The 25,975-nt window shown below is 37.6% G+C and overlaps 1 protein-coding gene across 8 annotated transcripts in view; it reads right to left on the reverse strand.

Annotated features, from left to right (window-relative positions):
* TBC1D32 (TBC1 domain family member 32) overlaps positions 1-25,975 on the reverse strand; it is a 186,349-nt gene that overhangs the window by 32,655 nt on the left and 127,719 nt on the right. For 7 of the 8 annotated variants that reach the window (XM_060283767.1, XM_060283766.1, XM_060283764.1 and 4 more), the window contains 4 exons: positions 13,518-13,601; positions 3,173-3,242; positions 962-1,077; positions 7-161 (listed from right to left, as the gene is read on the reverse strand). In XM_060283767.1, coding sequence (XP_060139750.1) covers positions 7-161; positions 962-1,077; positions 3,173-3,242; positions 13,518-13,601 — 425 coding nt within the window. The remainder of the gene's footprint in view (positions 1-6; positions 162-961; positions 1,078-3,172; positions 3,243-13,517; positions 13,602-25,975) is intronic. The other variant, XM_060283765.1, reaches the window with a different exon arrangement.

Here is a 25,975-nt window from a genome sequence, read left to right on the forward strand (position 1 = left end):
TCTTACAGAAATATGTAGTCTTGGCAACCAAAGGAAAGCAGAAGTCAGAAGCCTGGAGAACTGCTGAAGAAATCGGAATGTTTTGTCTTTGTCCCCCAACATTATTATGAACAAAGAAGATACAAACCAGTCATGGCCAGTGTAACTCCCCTGCAAGCAGACTGAAAAGCACAGTTAAGGAACTTTTATAATAGTTTATCTTAACATGGTGAGATATAAGAACTCCATAAATATTCATTTCTAGAATCTCAGGAAAGAGATATTAAGGACAGTTAGTTCTTTTGTCTTCAACCAATTTATAAGCTATTGATATAAAATCAAACTTTATTAATAAATCACTTGCACAGTGACTATTTTAATGTTAACATGTGTGCTGACATGCCCAGTGGAGGCCAACAGCACCAGCAACTGGAGGAAAAACTATCTGTTCCGTGGAAACACACTGTTCAAGTCACTAACACAATAGTACCATCCTTTCTCTAGTTTAGGTTATCTGCCAAATTATTAGCATAATCAAGTATAAAAAAAAAATCCACATATGTTGAGAATTCAGTAATGCAAAAGATCTGTATACACTTTTTTCTTAAAGTCAAACCCTATTTCTGAAAGATAACCAATTCAAATAAAATAAATGCATGTTTTATTCTTATTATAGATTTACTAAATCTAGAGTATTATTGATTTACTAAACCTAAAACTTCCTTATATATAACTGAAAATACATTCTAATAACTTTACTTATTTATTTAAGATTCAACTAATAAAATTTAATAATTACTACTCAGTCTAATAAAGTACATATTTAAAATATAAAATTAAATACCATAAAGGTGTATCGTAACAAATCACTAATATAGGTTAAAGTATTCTTTTCCTATTAATGTATTAAAGTACCCCATCAAAGGATTCTGAAAAACATATGAAGAGAGCTCAAGTACTGTCAGTTATTTGAAAAGGATACGAAGAGAAGATTTTACAGAAGCTTGCTGCTGTTTCAGGAATCTCTCACAATGCTTTAAAACCAAGGTAAGATCATTTTCTGCATCATCTCTTAACAGATTGAGGAACTTGCCATACCTGTAAAAGCCCAGAAAACATAATGAAAAAATGTCAGGCCCTGCATTGTAAATTCATTTTTTAACATTCATCAAAGTGTAGTTCTCTTGAGATCTCATGGTTTTAAGTTTTCAAATTTCTACTTTTAGCGTAACTAGTTATACAAAGCACTTATGAAAGAATAACACTCAATATATGTACCTGATACTTATGATCTATTGGAATTAGCAGTATTCATCTGGTAAATACAACAACTTTAAAGGAAAATGAAATGGTAGTGAAAGAACAAAACATGGATACTATAGATGAGTAGTAGAATATAAGCATTTTTTCCTGAACTTAATCTAAAACATGGAATGTTCATAGGCTAGATTGACATAATGTTAAGTTTAGAAGCAATTTTAGAGTTCATATAGCCCAATGGTCCTATATGAGGGTGGCACCTCCCCCAGGGGCTAGTTTGGAAATTTACGGGAGTGCTTTTGATTGTCATAGTGACTGGGGGACTACAGATAGTTGCTGAGTAAGGGCCAGGAGGTTAGACATGGGACAGTCAGTCCTGCACAGTAACAACTTGTAAATGCCCTGCTTGTCATTTGCATAGATGAAAAATCTATTTATAATTATCTGAAACTAATTCTGTTTCATATAAAATCATAAAATATTAGTCATATATTTTATTATACACTGAATGAAACCATGTGTAAGTTAGGGAAAGATAGTTCTTTTGCTTTGCTTGAAGCCTTACTAAGACTTGTTCACCATTTTGCAAAGTCACTTTGCCAGTGGCAACCCTCTTGTAATATATGACGCACCAAAATAAAATCAGTCCATTCATAGCTGCCACAGCTACAATGATTCTAAATGGGTGCCAGCTATTGTCTCACTACTGGCACCGCAGTAGTATACAAACGTTTCATTATAAATCACTTCGGTTATCTCTTAACAGTAAGACATTATGTTGAATTAAAAAAATATATGTGACTAGACTGCTCATATTATCTATGGTTTCCATTTCAGAATGGAAATAGGTCATTACAATATAAAAGGCGGGTGCAGGGTCACAAAACATAATCAATGGGTTATATACCCTATGTGATATAGGTGGGTGAGCTAGAATTACTATCATAGTTTTTGTTATAATGCTATGGATTTACAGAGTCTTTTTCATTTTTATTTTTATTATTATATATATATTTTTTGCTGTGTTGGGTCTTCGTTGCTGCACGCGGGCTTTCTGTAGTTGTGGTGAGTGGGAGCACTCTTCCTTGCGGTGCGTGGGCTTCTCATGGCGGTGGCTTCTCTTGTTGTGGAGCATGGGCTCTAGGTGCATGGGCTCAGTAGTTGTGGCTCGCGGGCTCTAGAGCACAGGCTCAGTAGTTGTGGCGCACGGGCTTAGCTGCTCTGCGGCATGTGGGATCTTCCCGGACCAGGGCTCAAACTCGTGTCCCCTGAATTGGCAGGCGGATTCTTAACCACTGCGCCACCAGGGAAGCCCCAAACAGTCTTTTTTAAAAGCTTTCACATGCATCTTTTTTACACTTGATTCTGAAGATGACCCAATGAAGTAGACAGAATGGGACTATCAAGATTCCCATGTAATAATCAAGAAAAAGAGGAGTTCAAGGACTCAGACCTTAACTCCCAGTCTGTTCTGCTTGTCCATTTCTTTTGAAAATTATAATTTCAGTACAAAAAATTCAAACTACTATAATTGGTTTACTCATTTTAACTTCTGCATCTACATTAAGGTACTTTTGTACTCATAACTATATCCTGACAGTAAAAACTAAACATATTTTAGAAAATGGTATGATTGTGCTACCAATGTGCTGATTTTTAAAATGTTGTTTTTGGAAAAAACCTGACAGTCATAGAGACTTAAATACGTTGTAGTTAGCCTATGAAGTAGTAATGAACTGTAACTGATTTACCTGCAAGGGTAATTCAATCATATGCCAATATTCTAAAAACAAAGTTATTATTTTCTGAATGACAAACTCTGCATTTAAAGCATACAAAATAGTTGATTGTTAAATTAAATACTATTAAGCACACATCAGCTAGACAAAACAAATTCTAGAAATGCACAGGGAGATATTTCCCTATAATATACCTGACAGTCATTTTAACGCCAAGCTGTTGCACAGATGAAAGATTTTCATTCTTCACACTTGCATCAGTAGCTATAAACAACAGAACACTGGGTTATAAAAATGTATAAAACTCTGCATAATAATCACATTTTAATTGAAAATTGATGACAGCAATATTTTTACATATTTTAATGTAAATTTTGAAAACACACTGATGAATCCTGTTCTTTTAAGAGCTGTCAGTTACATTTTTCAAAGGAATTAACAGGAAACTTTTTACAAAATACCTTTTCTCTTAAAAAAAGCATTTAGAAGTATATTAAGTACAAAACAAATAATCATAGTTTTAAAGCAATCTACTTTTACTTGGTTTTCAGGACACAAAAGCTGTTAACACAAAAATGGTCTAGAATACTGTACTCTCATCAAGCAATGCATATATAAGATTTTGAATTACAAATATAGATAAGTATGTCTGTTTACTTCTTAAAGATTTACACGTGAGTGTCAGGAAGGAATAATTGATATTATTCTACATATAACGTACAGCAATGTACGAGGGTGGACTGAACAAGTTTCTTCCCGCAGGCAGATTTTCTCTGTGAGGTATGAAGTGTGATCATGTACCAAAAGTGAAGGGGTTGCACAGTACAGAGGACTACAGGAGAGGCTGAAAGTTTGGATTAGTCTTTGACAACACTGGATGACCAAATTAAGCATGAACACTCAAAAGCATCACTAGATAACAAGGCGGATCTAGCTGAAACTTTCCATTTTTGCCTGAAGAAATTATAGTGTGTGCACAGTGTGTGTGTGTGCGGATACACACACACACAAATAAGGAAATTGTCCAAAATCACAGAGTTATCTAGTGATAGGGAGGGGCAAAAGCTAGGTTTTCTGAATTCTGTATCAGCAGTTTTTTTTTCCCATTACACACTGGTACATCTCATATTATTAACAATATACCTACTTAACTCATGAATTTATTCATTACTTTTAATAAATCCCTTCTTATAAAGTGTGGAGCACCACGCTAGAATCTATGAGGGATAAAAGATAAATCATACATCATGCCCTAAAAGAACTTTGCCTGTAGTGTCAGAGATAAAATGTGTATATAGATAACTCTGACAAAGATGTTTTAAAGCACAAAGTGGAACAAGAGTGGTACAGATAAAGAATTACATGAATTCACAGGAGGCAGAGATTGGGAAGAAGTGGCATTGAAACTGAACCTTAAAATATGGGTAGCCTTGAGATCTGCAGAGATAGGGAAGAACAAAGTAAACATCACGGTTATCAAACATCTACTCTTTAAAGCAACAATAATTTATCTTTCAGCACTCTTGGTAAAGGTAACCTACTTCTAGTTTGCCTAGGACTTGCATGGTTTTAGCACTTAGTCTCATGCCCCAAGAACCCCTCACAGTCCCAGGCAAACCAGGCTGGTTGGTCACCTATCTAGCCTAGAGGGGTGATTTCTTAAAGAAAAATAAATAAAAAATTTAAAAGATAGGTGTCAGTTAGTTTCTTGATAAGCTACATCTGAGTTTTACTTATCTAGATCAGAATACGATCTCAGCAATATTGCTGAATTTCACCTATAATGATAATAATTAAGCTACAGTTCATATAGCTTAGAATTCCTTGCTATTCATAACTCTTACTCTGCTAACAGATGTACCTTCTGTCCCTAAGGAAGAAGGATACCAATTTTGTCCTTCTCCTAGCAACAGGCTGAGCAATGTCTTCTCCAGATTTTTCAAACTAGCGTGAAGATGGTATTCCCCCACAATGCCCTCGCCTTTAACTACAGGGCTATGAGTACTCTGTGTCTCCAGTAGAGAAAAATGAATCCAATATATTCAATACAAGGAAAGGGAGAGACATAGAAAGGAGACAAATTGCTAAGGACAGCTTTACACTATTACTGAATACTATGAGCCAAAGATTCTGCCTCTTTTTCTGCTTAGACAAAAAAAGAAAAAAGTCTGATTTGGGTTTCTATCACTTGGTACTAAAACATATACCACAAATTATTCTCACTCACAAAATAATGACCAATATTTAAAAACTATTAATCATCATTCATATGCTCACCATAATTTCAAGTTCTTAGTTTCCTAAGTTGAAATAATGTAAAACTTTAGTGCAGTAGTGTCAGTGACATTGGCTGATTTTGCAAAATTTCAATAGTTTCAATAAAATAAACATTGACTTTATATATTGCTAAAGCCATGGAACAGACCTACTTATCAACTATCATAATGTGATATAATGACGAAAGTGATTTTATAAGCTACTACCAGACAATGTTAAGTTAGATTAGATGATAACACTTAGAATGTAGTACACATAAAATTAGATTATTAAGCATAAGAAATATCTTTGTTAATATGTAGATTTGTATGCTTAAAATAATACTTATGTTTCCCTTTTGGAAAGTAGAATACATATAGATATCTTCACAATAGAGGAGAAGTATGCAGTGAACTAAGAGTGCTAAGAATGGGCATTCCCAATGTCATGGATTCTATAGATCAGAGTACCTTCTACCATTACAGTAAAGAATGGAATAAAGTCAAGAATCAAGATGAGAGAATTTGCCCAAAAAGACTATGACACTGAATATTTACATAAGGTTCAAGTTCTTAGTTCTTCACCATGGAAGAATAGCGTCTTTCCAGAGTGGCCTAGCTGTCGGCCTGAGATGACAGATAAGTTTCCTGATGTTGTAGGAATAATTTCCCAAGTCCATTCCCTCTAAAAGCTTATGATTCTGTACCTTCAGAGTAAAAACTTAACTCTGCACATTTCAACAGGTAATGTTTTCCAGTTGTGGCTGTATATCAAAATCCTCGGAGGAGCATTTTAAAAGTGAAAATAAATACTCCAGACTACTGAACAAGATTGCGGAAGGTGACTGTTCAGTCATTTGTCTTTTTAGAAGACCTCTAACAGCTTACTTCTTGTGCATTGAAGTTGAGATCCACACTTAAAGGAATAAAACTGAACTTTAGAGACAGTTATAATTGGACAGTGATACCTTGCTCCACACATTTCACTTTAAAGAAGGTATCAGTTAAATCTCCAAAAAGACTTTTAAAGGAGAATATATGAGGTATTAAGCAGACCAAAACAAATATCAAATATCCACTCAAAAAATCACTAATCTGATACAGATGTAGGTGACTTGAGAGTGAATAAAATTCCGTTAGAAAAAGAAGAAATGAAAAGTTTCTTGAAGCAGTAATGAAGTCAGAAAATGGTTCACAGGTATATATTAAAAAAGAGGCTTCATATTTTAATCTGTATTTGACATACAATATGACAACCTGACAAGTAGAAATGGATCTTGGGCTACAAAAGTTCAGTGAAATAATCTTTGTTACATTTAATCTGGACTAAAAACAACTTATGAAGCAGAAATTAAAATCTTCAGAAATAAAATTGATGGAGCAAAATGATTAAGTAAAATTTAATGATAAAAATGGATGTTTTCAGGGGACTCTGATGCATCACTGGTAACCAGTGATTTACTGAAATGTGCACAATAGTGTGTGGGATATGTAATAAGTGCTTAACAAACACTGAGTGAATGAATGAGTAGATGAACGAATAAATGAACAAACATCCAATGAACAACAAAAATTGTGCTTTACGTATCAAACTAGAAGCAAGGTGGAGATGGAAATAGATATGAACTTAAAAATTTTTTCTGGGGCTTTCCTGCTGGCGCAGTGGTTAAGAACCCACCTGCCAGTGCAGAGGACATGTGTTTGAGCCGTGGTCTGGGAAGATCCCACATGCCGAGGAGCAACTAAGCCTGTGCACCACAACTACTGAGCCTGTGCTCTAGAGCCTGTGGGCCACAACTACTGAAGCCTGCGCGCCTAGAGCCTGTGCTCTGCAACAAGAAGCCACCACAATAAGCCAGTGCACTGCCAAGTAGAATAGCCCCCGCTCGTCACAACTAGAGAAAGTCAGCATGGAGCAACGAAGACCCAATGCAGCCATAAATAAATAAACAAACAAACAATTTTCTGTATATTGAAATCAAGAAACAAAAGGATACCCCAGAGTCACTGTGAAGCACAATAAGTTACTGAATAAAGGCCAACCAATGACACCTATAGCATCAGACTTACCCTACTCAACAATGCCTAATTCAATCTCAGCATTAATTATTTGCAATAACCAATCATTTTAATTATAAATATAATAGTCTCAAAACAAAATGAGTTGAAAAAATTAACTGAATATTGACTGAAATCACTCACTTTGGTAACACATTCTGTTCTACTTTTAACTTGGAAAGCTAGCACACAGAGCAGTGGTAGAAGAAATTAAATCTATTCTGCCTGGCACTTGGCTAATAGTGCAAAACTAAATAATTTTTCAGAATAGTAAACCATATCTCCCGACAAATCCAGTATTAGAGAAGCAGTTACAGCTTGGCTGTTGACTGACTCTCCTGAAGCCCTGCTATATCAGTAGTAAAGCCAGAGAACTCTCACCACCCAAAGAAACCAACCAGTCAGTCCATTTCTTCCTACCTTCCTCCTTCCCCAAAGTAAGCCTGAAGGTTCTGTTGCTTCTTTTTTAACATGTGGTTGTTATCTATCCATTTTATTCAATTTTTACTGCCATAAAATTTAATTCCTTACGACCAGTAAACTAGCCTAAGTCTCAGCATCCTACGTGATATAGTCAGCACTATTTGGAGAAAAGCATTACTCTTTTCCACGTCTTTGATTATACAATTGCCCTTGCCTGCAAGACTCTTCGCCTCTCCTATTTCTTTCAGCTGTAATGGCCCAGGAGGCTTCACTAGTGCCACTCCTCTTGCTCTATCATTGCTTCCTCCCCTAATCTTCCATAATGGCATTAGTCAACACTAGTCACTCTTTCCACTGAACACCTGTGGCACATACCACACAACCCCTCATTTGACAAAACCTCAATTCAAATAGCATACTTAAAGGCTCTAGCACATTGCCTGAAACAAAGTAGCCAGCTGAAAAATGTCAGTTCTCCATTTCTTTATTTTCTATTTTACCATACGCTGCAAATTATTTAATTCATCATTTTAGGTATATGTCCTATTTCCCCTCCTTGAGGACAGGGTCATTCATATTATATACCTCCTTGCCAATTATTGACCATACTCACAAACACGCTCCATAAATGCAAAACAGAAAAGAGCATATTTGCTGAATACCCAAAGGAAGTATAATGGATATTTAACTGTATATATTAATCAAAAGATGAAACAATGATATTCTGATATTTTTTCCAACCTTTTGATTAATAACATAAAGAGAAAAAGGATAAAATTAAAATATTTACCACCCTGAAAGGACTACTTAATTTATCATTTCAAAGAAGCAACTGCAGAAGAAAAAAACCTCCAACTCATCCCAGGGAAATGAGCTGACAAATGGTTAGTGTCTGTTAGGATTTGGAAAGATACTTGTATGGAGTTACAAACTGCAAGTGTGCAGAACTTTATCTGTTTGTCCTCTTTCTTTAAGGTGATAAACAGCCAAACTAATTTGATTTTTCCAGAATTTGCAAATTTTATAATGGATTGAAATCCTGAGGGAGCTAACAACAGATGGATGACTGTGTTATTCTAATTTCAGCTACCTTAGGGTTTAGCAAGCTGTCATGTTTAAGAAGCCAATCAATTTCTCATTTCAAGAAACAAGAAAAAACATTGAATATATCTATCCAGTGTCTGCTTTGAAACATCTTTTATATCAAAACATGGTTTTTGGTTATTTAAAGTAAATAGAGTGAAATTTTATAATAGCAAACCACTGTTCCACCAGCCAAAAAGTAAATGATAAAGGGTAACAATCAATCAACAGGAAGCCACTTTATTTTCATCTGTGCTCTACAACGCCAGTGGAGAGCTGTTCCGCTGGAGCCTTTAAAGGATTTAAATTCACATTCAGGGTTTATCTGTCTAGTTAATACATTCAATGAAGCCAACATCTGAGATCTCCCTCAGCATAATTTAGAAATATAACAGAGGGTAGTAAATGCATGCACACTGAGCAATCAGCCTTGTTGAGTATTTAGATAACATATACAACATAACGTTAATTTTAAATTATCTATAGAAAATACGACCCAATAGAACAATGTGCCAAAGAGAGCTGCAGAATTTGAAGACCATCATACTGAAGACGAGAGATACCCACTTTTTTTTTTTTTTTTTGCGGTACGCGGGCCTCTCACTGTTCTGGCCTCTCCCATTGCGGAGCACAGGCTCCGGACGCGCAGGCTCCGCGGCCTGTGGGATCTTCCCAGACAGGGGCACGAACCCATGTCCCCTGCATTGGCAGGCGGACTCTCAACCACTGCGCCACCAGGGAAGCCCGATACCCACTTTGGCCATGCAAATCTCCATGATCACCACTTCTTACTTGTTTCCTTTCTTACTCACAGACTTGATCATTAATCCCTGTATGTTTTTCACACTCTTTTTAAGGTTTGTTCATAAAGTTGTAACTTTCTTCACAGACGCTTTTCCTCAAAATTCTCTTGACAATTTCTCTTTTCTTCCCTCTGAGCCTCAGTTTCCTGATTTTAAATGTGATGAGTAGGCCTACTTCAGAGAGTACAGCTGACCCTTGAACAACACAAGGGTTAGGGCGCCAACCCCATGCAGGCAAAAATCCGAGTATAACTTTACAGCTGGCCCTCTCTATCCTCAGTTCGGCATCCAAGGATTCAACAAACCATGGATTGGTAGTACTGTAGTATGTATTTATTGAAAACAATCTGCCTGTAAGGGGACCTGCACAGTTCAAATCCATGTTGTTCAAGGGGCAACTGTAGTTACAGGGTTGAATGACATGATGCACATCAGGTGCCCCAGCACTCTATTTAATTCACAAGCAGTGGTCAATAGTTACCAATGCCCTTCGCCTACCTTAATCTCTGTTTAATTCTGCCTTGTATTTTCCTCTCATTTCTTTGCTTTCATTTTCTTAGGATCACTTTTATCCCTTTCCCAAATCTGCATTAGATGTCACTGTGATTTAATTAGGTACATGTTCCTATGTATTTTTGTAAATCCCAATAGCTTTAGGATTGTTATACGAATGTACTGTGTGAATATGGACGCTATGTGACAGTATGTACATGTAACCCAATAAAAATATCTCAAATGCCATATTAAAGATACAGAGGCATTTGAGACCTAATGAAATAATTTAAGTTAGCCATATACAATATAATAAATATCAAAATGGTAGTTTAATGTGAATGCAACAGGAGCACAGAGGAGGGACTTCTGACTGGGAATAAGAAGGTAGGTGACATTCTAGCTGCAACTTCACAGTGCAGTTGGACATTATCATATGGGTGTCATGGGGAGGAAAAGGTTTATCCAGAGGGAACAGTAGGAACAAAGGTTCAGTGATATGAATGCACAGGATGTACTGGGGCAGTGATGAATAACAGAGCTAAAAAAATTAGTCTGAGCCAGACTGAAAATGTATCTTTAAAGTTTTTTTCTTTTTATGGAGATTTGACACATTGTGTCTAACTTGAATAAATAACACATATTTGAAGGATGGTTTCTTTAGCAAACAGAAAAGTCATGTTACCCTTATGAGGAAGAGGGGCAATATCCCATGATGATCTATTATCATGAGCCTATGCTACCTCTCTGCTTTTTCTTCACTGTGTCTTCATTTACTGAGCCCCAGGCACTGGATATTCACCTTTGGGAAATTTTAGTTCTTCACCCTTTACACAGTTACTAAATTCATTGTCCTAAGGCACAAGATGAATCAATGCTCAGAAATCTTAAATGTTTTAATTTTAACAGACAATAGAGTAAACCAACTGGTTGACACAGTATACAAAGCTTTTATCCTTCATTCTTCTATCCATTTTTTCCTTTATTTTTTATTTATTTATTTATTTTGCGGTATGCAGGCCTCTCACTGTTGTGGCCTTTCCTGTTGCGGAGCACAGGCTCCGGACGCGCAGGCTCAGCGGCCATGGCTCACGGGCCCAGCCGCTCCGCGGCATGTGGGATCTTCCCGGACCGGGGCATGAACCCGTGTCCCCTACATCGGCAGGCAGACTCTCAACCACTGCGCCACCAGGGAAGCCCCATTTTTTCCTTTATTTGTCAAACATTTATTGGCACTGTTACTCTAGGTGCAGAGGATACGACAGGTAAGACAAGGAAACTACCTTACAGGAGTGTGCTGTCACGTGAGGAATTAGACATTAAGTCAGAATATGAGAAAAACATGACAAAGAGATGTGTATTGGCTTTATATACTAAGCTGATGATTTAGTAATTTGTATTTTCAGCCCTACCTTCTCCCTAAGTTCCAGATTCAAACAGCCAACATGTACAGAGCATGTCTACTTAAATGTGTAATAAGTATTGGAAACATAACATAAAAGCAAGCTCCTAATCTCCTCTCTGAAACCTATTCTTTACCCATTCTTCGCTATCTCAGTGTTTGGTAATCCCATCCTTCCAGTGGCTCAGATCAATAACTTGGGTCTTTTGACTCCTTTCTCTCCCACCCCATATTCAGTCTGTTACTCAATTCTGTTGGTCCTATTTTCAAAATATACCTAGAATCCAAGTACTTCTAACTCCACTGACATCCTCATCCAAGCCACTGCCATTTCATCTTTTCAATAGCCTCCTAACTCATCTCCCTGCTTTAGCCCTTTGTTCTTCAGTCTTTTCCTGATACAGCAGCAATAGTGATCTTTTAAAAATGTAAATCAGAGCATGTCACTCCTGTGTTCAAGACCTTGCAATGACTTTAAAAACCCTAGATCAGGGAGTTCCCCAGCAGTCCAGTAGTTAAGACTCCGTGCTTTCATTGCCGAGGGCACAGGTTCAATCCCTGGTTGGGGAGCTAAGATCCCACAAGCCACGCAGTGTGGCCTAAAGAAAAAAAAAAAGAAAAAACAAAAAACCTATATCATCCTCTCCTCTCTAACTTCAACACCAACAATCCTTCCCCCATACTCCTTCTGAGCTGTACTAATCTCCTTCCTAGTCACTTGTTGGAAGTCTCTCCCTCTGGAAACATCCATGTATCTTGCTCCCAATTTCTGCTGGTCTGAACACTATTTAACACTGGAACCGCCACCCCCAACTAGCACTTCCTAGACCCCTTCCCTGCTCTGCATTTCTCACTTACCACCATACCACTTGACATACTGAATCTTTTTACTTATTTATTGTTTGTCTTCCAATCAGAAGGTAAACTCTGTAAAGGCAAGACTTTTTTTCTCTTTTGTCCACTGATGTGTCCAAGTGCTTACAGCAGTTCTATTATACAGCAGAGGAAAATATCCATTTGTTGAATAAATGAATGTGTATTTGGAGAAGAGAGGGTGAGGTTGGCAATGCTGCTAATAGTTTAGTGCCCCTGAAAAACAAATATGAGGCGTGGAGAGAAAGGGATGATGCTAGAGAAGAAAGGAGAAGAGCAACATAAGGCCTTGGGTACTATGATAAGAAGATTAAACTGTATGCAGTGGTCAATGGTACGCTTCTAAGAGGTAGAGGAAAGAGCGGGTCAGATTTACACTTCACAGGTCACTCTGACAGCAGCATAAAGAATACCTCTGAAAAGATGAGACTCCAATTAGAGACATCAGGTAAAGAGAATGTTGTAATAACCTAGGCAAAAAGTAATGGTGGCCTAAACTAACATAAAGAAGAGTAGAGATAGATATAAGTAGATAAATTTGAGCTATATTAAGAACACAGAATACAGTTTGGTGACTGGGGGGGAACCTGGCTTAGATGGACAGATGATTGCACTGCCCACAAAAATAGACAGTGTAGGAGGAGGATGTATCTCAGTGACGTATGAGAAGGTGGACATTTTGAGCTTGAGGGTTCTTTAGCACATCCAGGTGATGTTTACCAATTAAGCATCTGGAAATATGAGAATGAAGCTTATAGATCTTTGCGTAGAAGAGGTATATTTAGAAGTTATCAATATATAAGGTGGGTAGAACAGTACAAGCAGATGAGATCACTAGGAAATCATCTCCTAGTGGATAAAAACAGAAGAGTAAAAGACATTGGAAGATACTGCCTTAAGGAAAAACAATTTTTAATGGGTAGACAGAAAAAAAAAAAAGAGCTCAAAAACGAAGCTAGAAAGTTACAAGGAAACCCAGACATTTGCACAGAAAAACTGAAAGATATCTGGAATGTATATGGCACAAAGGGAGAGATTTTTTAGGGTGAAAAAACCTTGTGCATATTTGTGTCTAATTACACTCCTCTATGAAACATTATCTATTTGCACACTGAGCACTTTCCAAAATACAAAAATGTTTAAACTGTACCTGTATATTCCACTGAGGGGAAGTAGCATTCAGATGGGCTTTCAGAGAGATGAAGGACAAATTTTTCAAGTAATTCTACTAAAGCTGTAATAAACAAGAGAATAATTAGGATGTTAAAGTCATCAGAGCTTCTTCACAGTTATGCTCTTAAGGGGGGCCAATTCAAAACATTATTTTAATATTCATAACAATGTTTCCAATGTAAACTAAATTTTAATAGCTTCACTGAGAACCTATTCAATGTAAAACTGGAAAAGAATCGTCTGTTATCTTTAGATCCTCTAAGGATTACTTCAGAATTTGCTAAATGATTTCAATTCAGAAAAAAATCACAAACTAGGCTATAATATCTTACCATCATCATTCACACATGCAGAAAAAAAATCATGTGAGCTCCAAGACCAGAATCAATGCATAGCTCACATCCCTTTCAAAGCAGGACATATTATGTGTTTTATGTACTTTGCAACAGACAGTATCTGTTCAAGGCAAGCAGATCAAAAGTAGGCTTGTCAGGGGTTGGGGAGAGGGAAGGATGAACAGGCAGAGCACAGTTTTACGGCAGTGAAACTCTTCTGTAAGACACTACAATGGTGGATACGTGTCATTACTATGACACTTGTCAAAATTCATAGAATGTGAAACATCAAGAGTGAACTCTAATGTAAACTTTGGACTCCTGATGATAATGATATGTCAGTGTAGGTTCATCAGTTGTAACAACTGTACCCCTCTGGCGTGAGACGTTGATAGTGGGGGGAGGGGTTGTACATATGTAAGGATAGAACTTATGTGAGAACTTTCTGTACTTTCCACTCAACTTTGCTGTGAATCTAAAACTGCTCTAAGTTTATTAAAGAAAAGTTGAATGTAAATAGTCAATGTAATAGTATATAAATAATGCCACAGTATTTGCACATATTACTTCCCAAACAGATATAACCAGGTGGATTATAATTAATATGCAATCTAGAATTATTTTTGCTGGAAAGAAATATATCTGGAGGGTAACTGATATGCTTACACTTACAGAAAGTAAGTTTTAGTCACCTTTTAAAATTGTGCCCTAGTTATATTCAGGATTCTGACTATGGCCTGTATTAACTGAATGCACCCTTTTTCACATCCAAGTGCATTTTAAAGATATAATTCATGAAGGAAAATTAGTGTTCAACATGTCAAAAATATAAAGTCAAAGAAGAATAACATATGCTTTCCAACAACTATAGGTCTAACAAGCTACATCTCATGATATAGCTTGAGCTATATCTCAAGATAAAAATGAAATTTTTTATTCATGGAACTCTATTCATATTCTGATTTCAAGTTGAAATGAATATTTAAAAGTATGAAAATGCAATAGTCGAGGATCAGAAAGGACACCAGTATTGTAGATTATTTAAACTTATAGTTGTTTAGATTGGTTCTATCTTCACATACATAGGCACAAATTCTCCCACTCTTAGAGAAATCTTTCAAAAGTTTTTTTCTATGAACCTATATGTAAATAATGGCCCTTAGGTGAGAGCTTTCAACTTCTACATGTTTGTTTATAAGTCACCTACTGCTGTCTCTTGAGATTATAATTTTTCAGAAAGAGTGTGTCGATGAAATTTAGATACAATCATTCCTAATAAGGTGTGAGATATACATTAGTAACAAAGATTATATAAAAATTTTAAGTGGAAATGTCCATTTAAAACTCAACTATAATTATTCTCATTTTAGCACAACCATATGTTTGTTACAAATTATGGATTTAAGCAAAGTGGCTGAGTTAATGGGAAAAGTCACAGCACACTGCTGAACAGTTATTTGAATCCAATGCCTGAAATCAGGTTTAGCCATCAGACAGCTAAACATATGTTAGTGAAGACAAAATACACATCTTTGAAGCTGCTAAAACGCAATATGATTTGAAACTTAAGAGTCACCAGACTAACTGCAGACTTTGCAAAGCATACTACTTTCCAGCAAGCACTGATCTTGAAATATGAAATTATGTTATTAGATCAATATATTGGAGGCTTATGAAGTAATTCTATGCATCCTATATAAGGATGACATCACTGAACTACCTAGAGAAGGTTCTGAATCTCTGCTGATTCCAATATTTTTGCTTTTCCCAGCAACCCATATGAACGGCACTATGCACTTCCAAATATTTTGAGGGATGAGCTAAGCCATGGAACAATGTTAAAAACCAATCCATATATGGTAATTGAAGCCATGGCTACAATTTACTGGTATCATCTTTCTAACTAACCAAATGTAAGTGTAGCTAAACTGCATAATTACTACAGTGGCTGTCTCAGTATGACTGTCAATTCACTAAAAATTCCATTATCTGTGACTCAAGGAAATTAATTCACATAAAACATTTCTTAACTTCAAGAGAAAATTAACTCCAGGATATTACTATCCAGAAAGTAAACCTCAGAATATTGTTTTAAATGGATTTTTATTTTAAATGACAGACCTGGAATTTCAAAAGGACTTTAAATTAGGAGATGTCCTTTTAATTATACTTATTCCCTAGGGTTGGACTATGACATTAGTAGACTACGAGACCAAGGTTTATAATACGTATATAATAAAAGAGGACACGGGTTTTACTGATGAGGAAAAACTGAAGGCAGCTTATTCAGGGATACTTGGATATTGACTGTTTTCTCCCTTGGCATTGCCATCACAACAGCAGCTGGTTCCAAAAAGTTCAATGTTTGAAAACATAAAAAATTTCTCCAGGATTCACTCTTTAATTCTTTCATCTTTTATCACTGCTGGCACATCACCAGATCACAAGACAATTACATTATGCGTGCAATTTTTTCCCAATCACCATCCTTCATGTAACCACCAGATGTTTGTTCCTGAACACTTCAGTATTCAGAACTTACAATTCTCATCTCTCTACCCTCCATGAAGTCAGAACTCTACTAATGTGTTTCAAGCACTTTACAATCTCACCACATCCAACTATGTTCACTTTTTATACAAATTATAAGCACAGACTATTTTTCTCAATGTTCTCAAGTAGTTTATATTCATTCCTTGTTTTTAAAAGAAAGTTTGTACAATTATAGATGAACAGGAGGTTGCAGGAACATGACAGAGGTAGAAAAATTCCTTTATTCCTTTATTTAGGGTAGGTCTGCTGGTGACATATTTTTCACCTGAGAATGTATTGATTTCCTCAATATTCCTGAAGGCTACTTTCAAAAAACACAGAGCTCAGGTTGACAGCTCTTTGCCTTCAGCTCTTGAATAATGTCATGCCACTTCCTCTGTCCTCCATCTTTTCTGGGGAGAAGTCCACTGTCATTTGCATTGATTTTCCCTTGTAGCTATGGTGTTGTTTCTCCCTCTCTGCTTTCAAGATTTGTCTTAAATTTTCAGAAGTTTGACTATACAGTTGACCTTTGAACAACAAGGGCGGATTGGGGTGCCAACCCCCTGCACAGTCAAAAATCATGTATTGGGTTGGCCAAAAGTTTCCTTCGGTTTTTAAAGTAAAAATAAGATACATTTTTCATTTTCGCCAAGAACTTTATTGAGCAACATATTCACCATTTTGTTCCCCTACCGTCTGCCATTTTTCAGGCAGCTTCATAATTCCATCTTCCCCAAACTTTTTATCTTTTTGAGCAAAGAACTCTTTCATGTGCCTTTTACAGTCTGCCAGGGAATTGAAAATTGATCCATGAAGAGAATTTTGTAAAGACCAAAACAAATGGAAAGCTGAAGGTGCAATGTCTGGTGAATATGGAGGATAAAGCAGAACTTCCCAGCCAAGCTGTTAACAGTTTTGTCTGATCATCAAAGAAACATGCAGTCTTGCATTACCCTGATGGAAAATTATGTATTTTCCGTTGACTAATTCCAGATGCTTTTCTTTGAGCGCTGCTTTCAGTTGGTCTAAATTGGGAGCAGTACTTGTTGGAATTGTTTGGTTTTCTGGAAGAAGTTCATAATAGAGGACTCCCTTCCAATCCCACCATATACACAACATCACCTTCTTTGGATGAAGACCAGCCTTTGGTGTGGTTGGTGGTGGTTCATTTTGCTTGCCCCACGATCTCTTCCGTTCCACATTATTGTACAGTGTCCACCTTTCATTGCCCATCACAATTTGTTTTAAAAACAGAATGTTTTCATTACATTTAAGTAGAGAAGCTCACGTGGAAATACTGTCAAGAAGGCTTTTTTCGCTTATGTGGAACACAAACATCAAAGCGATTCACATAACCAAGCTGGTGCAAATGATTTTCAACGCCTGATTTGGATATTTTGACTATGTCGGCTATCTCCCGTGTGGTATAACATTGATTGTTCTCAATTAATGTCTCGATTTGATCGCTATCAACTTCAGCTGGGCTACCAGACCCTAGAGAATCGTCCAGAAAAAAATCTCCAGCATGAAACATCGCAAACCACTTTTGACACATTCCATCGGTCACAGCACCTTCTCCATACACTGTACAAATCTTTGTTTGCATTTTGGTTGGGTTTTTACCTTTTGTGAAATAAAGCCGAAGATGTGGCTTTTTTCTTTCATCTTCAATATGAAAATGGCTACACAAAAATTCATCAATTTTGATAAGTTTTGTTTTTAAATGCATGCTGATGTGACAGCTGTCACAATACAGTCTAACAAAATTGTTTCAAATGAAGTTAAAGACAACTAAGTGCCACTGGAACTATCTTATGGAAAAAACCAAACAAACTTTTTGGCGAACCCAATATAATTTATGGTCAGCCCTCCTTATCCTCATTCACAGATTCAACCAACCTCAGATCATCTAGTACTGTATTTACTACTGAAAAAAAGTCTGTGTATAAGTAGACCTACACAGTTCAACCTTGTGTTGTTTAAGGGTCAACTGTATTGTGTCTTGGTGTGGACTTCTTTGGGTCTTTGGTCTTTGAGGTTCTAGAATCCACAGGCTTAGGTCTTTTGCCAAATTTGGAAAGTTTTCAGCCATCATTTTTTCAAATACATTTGTAGCTCCAACCTCTTTCCATGACTCCAATGACGCAAATGTTAGATCTTCTGTTATGGTTCCACAGAACTTTGGGATTCAGTCTATTTCCTCTCTTAATATCTTCAAGTTCACTGATTCTTTCCTCTGTCCCCTCTATTTTATTGTTGAGCCCATCCATTGAGCTTTCTATTTTGGGAATGGAATTCTTCAGTTCTAAAATTTCCTTTTGGGTTTTCTTTATATATTTCTTTGCTGACACTTTGTATTTTAAAATTTGTTTCATGTGTGAAACAAATACATGTGTGGAGGGGAAGGAGAGACGGTGGCCTTATTACCATTGGGTGATGGTGAAATTCCTAACTCTCTACCTAGGTCTCCTCTGATACCATCCTACCAGGGAGAGGCAGGGGTGCCTCATTACTGGCAGCTGAGAACAGAAGTCCAGGCTGAACCCCAAGTCTTGTTGGCAATATTTTCTAAAGTGGTGTTTGTCTCGATTAAAGTGGTCACTATCTACAAATTTTGCCTTGGTAGACTGCCCTTTTCCTGGTCCTTTGGTTAGAGAGAGCAGGCTTTTACTGCCCAGCCCTCATTTTTCTTCCTGCATCTGTTGGCAATCTTAATTACTCAGCCTAGGATATACAAGGCAAAAAGAAAACCCAAGAAACATCACCTCTGAGTTGTTCCTTAGGTCCCAAAGTCCCTAGCCAGTCTGCCTTCTCTCCATCTTCCAGAGTCACATATAAAACATAAGATGATATCCAGAAATCTTAGCTGTACACAGGATGAGGGAAAAGGGAAAGATCATCTACTCCATCTTTTAAAAGTAGAAATCATCTCTGTACTTTTTTCATTATGAATGTTTAGACTCCTTAAAGGCTGGATGTAAGTTCCATCATATAAATTAGACAATCACACGTAAAATTTTTTTATTCTTAGCCTATTTGAAATCATTCTTTATTCTTATATTATTCATGTGATTAATATTGAGTCTTAGTGAATTATCTGCTTGTACCAAGTACAACTGCTTTATAACCATAAGTAGATAGAAGACAGGCCAATTTAAAGTCCATGGGTACAAAACAACTTTGAGTTGTTATGGTATAGCTGAAGCACAGAAGGATTCAGAAGGTGATGGATTAGAAATTGTGCTGAATTCCTCTTTCCCTTGGTTAATTATGCCAAGAAGAGGGTGGATGAAAAAAGGAGCTTTGGTAAAAGAATCACACGATGGGCAAATACCACAGGAAGAATGCCATTAAGGCTAGACCAATAACGATATATGATGGTGCTCACAAGGTTAAAGTGAGTGGAAAAACAAAGGAATTGATGCTTTTGCCCCTTTAGCATCAGCCATTAGGGATCCTCCTTTCAGGCCTCAGGCTTTTATCATCATAGCACCTCTTATGCTTTCTTTCATGAGCTTTAATGTCTCTGTTTCTGCTTATAGCAGGCTGTATATGTCTTTTTTTTAAGTGATTTACTAGTGCTTTGATATTATCAGATAATCTAAATTATTAAAGATTTTGGTCTCATTACTGCATATTTGAAACAGTAACTGGCTAGGATCCCAGGAGGTCAACTGAGATAAAGGAAAGTGTTATAGGAATCAGATCCATAGATAAATGAGTAGACTGACAAAGTGAAAGAGTGGCATGGACATATATACACTAACAAATGTAAAATAGATAGCTAGTGGGAAGTAGCCGCATAGCACAGGGAGATCAGCTAGGTGGTTTGTGACCACCTAGAGGGGTGGGATAGGGAGGGGGGGAGGGAGGGAGATGCAAGAGGGAAGAGATATGGTAACATATGTATATTTATAACTGATTCACTTTGTTATAAAGCAGAAACTAACACACCATTGTGAAGCAATTATACTCCAAAAAAGATATTAAAAAAATTACTTTGTATAAGCACATTCACTGACATGGAAAATTCTGTACAACACTGTATTGAGTGAAATGGCAAAAGAAAATAGTATGGTAGGTATTAAATCTTTTTGGCTAAAAATAACTTAGTGCTAACCTTATCCTTCAGAGATTACAGGTAAATTTAACTTTCTTCATTTTGTTTATAATTTCTAGTTTTCCTAAAATGATCATGTATTTCACACAATAATTTAGTTGCTAAATGATTAATACTTGAATTAAAGTAGTAGCAGAGGACATGGATGAGAAAGAAAGATTAAAAAAAAATTAAGAATAAACTCTAAGACATGGTAACCAAGTACATGAGAGTCAGAGGATGAAAGAAAGAGAGAAGTCAAAGGGAACCAGGCTGTTTCTTTCAATTACTGTACTAGGTATATACTAGTGACAGCAGTCAGAAAAGAGAATGCAAGAAGAATACACTTTAATACTTTCCATGGCATCTCATATAGATAAAATCTAAATGGCAGGACAAAATGAGAAAACTAGATTAAATGCTCAGAGGAAAATTAAAAAATATATATAGCCAGAAGTAAATTTGAAACAAAAATACAGCCCCCACTTTTTTTTGTTGTTGTTGTTTAAAGAGGACACTTGACTCATGTCATCTTATCCTAAGTGATTATGTGGAGGCACCTAATGCACACTGTTGCTCAAATTTTGCCCCTAATGTTATTCTCCCCACTGAAAGGAACCAGAATCCCTTGAACTATGTTTAGGAGCTGAAAAAGTGAGTCTAGATGACCTCATTGCTGTTACTATGCCAGGATTCTTTCAGAGGAAAACAGAAAAAATAAATTAAAATTTAAAGGACAAAGAGGCCAACTTAAACAAAAACTCTTAAGAGTCCAAGTTGTGATAATTTGAGCATTTGAAGTATACAGTTATACAAAATGTATTATAGTTATAAAGCATACCAGTTTCCAACACTGTCTATCAGACATGTTGTACATGTTATCTAGTGACCAACTCAAATTATATGAATCCTACACTAGAATTCCAGTTATAAACTATATTATCAATATTAGAGAACAGAAATAGGAAGAACATACTTGGAACCTATTTAAAATTGTATATTTAATTATTAGGTCACAAATAAAAGATTAGTGGAAAACAATGATTAGAAGATAATGTGAGAAATAGAAGCTTTTTTTAATACGGAGACAACTCTACAAAGACAGATATAAGAGTAGAAATTAAACGTGCAATTGATGATGGAATCCAATGTTTAGAATGGATAGACAACAAGAGGCTAGGTTAGTAAATTCAGGGGAAACTAGAAGTCAATCAGACCTACAGAGACCTTCCTGACAAGAAACTATGTTCTCTCCCAGAGCTGAATGAAATAAACACATGAAAATGAAGGAAATTTATAGAGGTTCAGGGAACATGTCCTCGTTAGTTCTATCCTAGGAAAAAGGTCTCAGATATAGTTGGGGGTAGGGTGGAAAATACTCACAGACCAAAAATAAGGTCATGAAAAGGAAAAATCTGACTCATGTTTTAAAAAATTAACTTCGGCCTGTGAGCTCTAGGTCATATAATCTATTGCTTCTCCGAGTGACTCATTACAAGTGAGTGCAGGAATGTTAGGCAATTACACATCTACATTGTCTCACTTGTTCTTAAAAGCTAAAACCCGGGAAAGAAAACTCTGGAAACAGCAGGAGCTCAAGCCAGAGAAAGTTGGAAATTTTCTCTCCTGATAGCTGTTTAGATGCCCTGGGTTTAAATCAATTTGGGAAGACTACTGATGGATTGTTCGCCCCCTCCTTACCATTACCTACAAAGGACAGTAGCTGCCCATAGTGGGGAGCAGAACAGGGGGTCAACAAGTAGGTTCTCAATAAGTTTCTTGTTAACTGAATTTCCTTTGTCTACCTCCTTTTGGATTCAGATCGTATAATTTATAGAGAGGTTAAGACTAATTCATTCACTCAATATTATAATTATGAAAAAATATTAATGAAGGTACATGGTATTTATTGTGCACTGCAGAGTCTTACGTAGAGATTTTGGGGAGAAAATGCAGCATAGGTAATGATAATTTTAAAATCTTTGGTTCTTGATAACTGTAGATTGCTTGTATTTAAAACCCAAGTTGACCGAGACTTTCAAGACGACAGAGGAGTAAGACATGGAGATCACCTTCCTCCCCACAAATACATCAGAAATACATCTACATGTGGAACAACTCCTACACAACACCTGCTGAATGCTGGCAGAAGACCTCAGACTTCCCAAAAGGCAAGAAACTCCCCCATGTACCTGGGTAGGGCAAAAGAAAAAAGTAAAAAACAGAGACAAAGATTAGGGATGGGACCTGCACCTCTGGGAGGGAGCTGTGAAGGAGGAAAAGTTTCCACACACTAGGAAGCCCATTCACTGGCGGAGAGTGCGGGTGGCGGAGCCGGGTAGCTTTGGAGCCATGGAGGAGAGCGCAGCAACAGAGGTGCGGAGGCCAAAGCGGAAAGATTCCCGCACAGAGGATCGGTGCCGACCAGCACTCACCAGCCCGAGAGGCTTGTCTGCTCACCCGCAGGGGCGGGTGGGGGCTGGGAGCTGAGGCTCAGGCTTCGGAGGTCAGATCCCAGGGGGAGGACTTAGGTTGGCTGCGTAAACACAGCCTGAAGGAGGCTAGTGCACCACAGATAGACGGGAGAGAGTCCGGGAAAAGGTCTGGACCTGCCGAAGAGGCAAGAGACCATTGTTTCAGGGTGTGCGAGGAGAAGGGATTCAGGGCACCACCTAAACAAGCTCCAAGGCTATCAGCTTGGACAGCAGAGATGGGCATGAGATGCTAAGGCTGCTGCTGCTGCCAACAAGAAACCTGTGTGCAAGCACAGGTCACTCTCCACACCTCCCCGCCCGGGAGCCTGTGTGGCCCGCCACTGCCAGGGTCCCGTGATCCAGGGACAACTTCCCCAGGAGAACACAGGGTGCACCTCAGGCTGTTGCAACGTCATGCTGGCCTCTTCTGCTGCAGGCTTGCCCCCCATTCTGTACACCTCTTTTCCCCTGGCCTGACTGAGCCAGAGCCCCCGAATCAGCTGCTCCATCAACCCTGTCCTATCTGGGTGGGAACAGACACCCTCAGGCGATCTACACGCAGAGGCGAGGCCAAATCCAAAGCTGAACCCCAGGAGCTGTGCGAACAAAGAAGAGAAAGGGAAATCTCCCAGCAGCCTCAGGAGCAGCGGATTAAATCTTCACAATCAGCTTGATGTACCCTGCATCTGTGGAATACCTGAATAGACAACGAATCATCCCAAAATTGAGGTGGTGGATTTTGGGAGCAACTGTAGACTTCGGTTTTGCTTTCTGCAGCTAATTTGTTTCTGGTCTCATGTTTATCTTAGGTCAGTATTTAGAATTTATTATAATTGGTAGATATGCTTATTGATTTGGCTGCTCTCTTCCTTTTGTTTTTAATATAGAGATATGTATTTTTCCTTTTTCTCTTTTTATCAGTGTGTATGTGTATGCTTCTTTGTGTGATGTTGCCTGTATAGCTTTGCTTTTACCGTTTCTCCTAGGGTTGTGCCTGTCCTTTTTTTTTTTAGTATAATTTTTAGCGCTTCTTATCATTGGTGTATCTGTTTTTTCTTTGGTTGCTTCCTTCTTTCTTTTTTTTTCTGTTTTTATTACTTAAATTTTTATTTTAATAACTTTATTTTTATTTTTTCTTTCTTTCTTTCTCCCTTTTCTTCTGAGTTGTGTGGCTGGCAGGGTCTTCGTACTCTGGCCAGGTGTCAGGCATGTGCCTCTGAGGTGACAGAGCCGAGATCAGGACACTGGACCACCAGAGACCTCCCAGCTCCGTATAATATCAAACGGTGAAAGCTCTCCCAGCAATATCCATCTCAATGCTAAGACCCAGCTCCACTCAAAGACCAGCAAGCTACAGTGCTGGACATCCTATGCCAAATAACTAGCAAGACAGGAACATGACCCCACCCATTAGCAGAGAGGTTGCCTAAAATCATTATAAGGTCAAAGACACCCCAAAACACACTACTGGACATGAGCCTGATGACCAGAAAGACAAGATCCAGCCTCATCCACCAGAACAGAGGCACCAGTCCCCTCCACCAGGAAGCCTATACAACCCACCGAACAAACCTTAGCCACTGGGGGCACACACCAAAAACAATGGGAAATACAAACCTGCAGCCTGAGAAACAAGACCCCAAACACAGTAAGATAAGCAAAATGAGAGGACAGAGAAACAAACAGCACATGAAGGAGCAGGGTAAAAACCCACCAGACCAAACAAATGAAGAAGACATAGGCAGTCTACCTGAAAAAGAATTCAGAGTAATTATAGTAAAGATGATCCAAAATCATGTAAATAGAATGGAGGAAATACAAGAAATGTTTAACAAGGACCTAGAAGAACTAAAGAGCAAACAAACAATGATGAACAACACAATAAATGAAATTAAAAATTCTCTAGGAGTCAAAGGAAGAATAACTGAGGCAGGAGGACAGATAAGTGACCTGGAATATAAAATAGTGGAAATAACTACCGCAGAACAGAATAAAGAAAAAAGAATGAAAAGAATTGAGGACAGGCTCAGAGACCTCTGGGACAACATTAAACGCACCAACATTTGAATAATAGGGGTCCCAGAAGAAGAAGAGAAAAAGAAAGGGACTAGAAAATACATGAAGAGATTATAGTTGAAAACTTCCCTCACGTGGGAAAGGAAATGGTCAACCAAGTCCAGGAAGCGGAGAGAGTCCCATACAGGATAAATCCAAGGAGAAACACGCCAAGGCACATATTAATCAGACTATCAAAACTTAAATACAAAGAAAAAATATTAAAAGCAGCAAGGGAAAAACAACAAATAACATACAGGGAGTCCACAAAAGGTTAACAGCTTATCTTTCAGGAGAAACTCTGCAAGCCAGAGGGAGTGGCAAGACATATTACAAGTGATGAAAGGGAAAAACCTGCAACCAAGAATACTCTACCCAGCAAGGATCTCATTCAGATTCGACAGTGAAATTAAAACCTTTACAGACAAGCAAATTCTAAGAGAATGCAGCACCACCAAACCAGCTTTAAAACAAATGCTAAAGGAACTTCTCTAGGCAGGAAACACAAGAGAAGGAAAAGACCTATAATAACGAACCCAAAACAGCGAAGAAAATGGTAATAGGAACATACATGTCGATAACTACGTTAAATGTAAATGGGTTAAATGCTCCAACCAAAAGACATAGACTGGCTGAATGGATACAAAAACAAGACCCATATATATGTTGTCTACAAGAGACCCACTTCAGAGCTAGGAACACATACAGAAAGTATGGGGAAGGAAAAAAGATATTCCATGCAAATGGAAATCAAAAGAAAGCTGGAGTAGCAATTCTCATATCAGACAAAATAGACTTTAAAACAAAGACTAGGGCTTCCCTGGTGGGGCAGTGGTTGAGAGTCCATCTGCCAATGCAGGGGACACGGGTTCGTGCCCTGGTCTGGGAAGATCCCACATGCTGCAGAGCGGCTGGGCCCGTGAGCCATGGCTGCTGA

Source organism: Globicephala melas, chromosome 14 (assembly GCF_963455315.2).
Source record: "Globicephala melas chromosome 14, mGloMel1.2, whole genome shotgun sequence".
NCBI lineage: Eukaryota > Metazoa > Chordata > Mammalia > Artiodactyla > Delphinidae > Globicephala > Globicephala melas.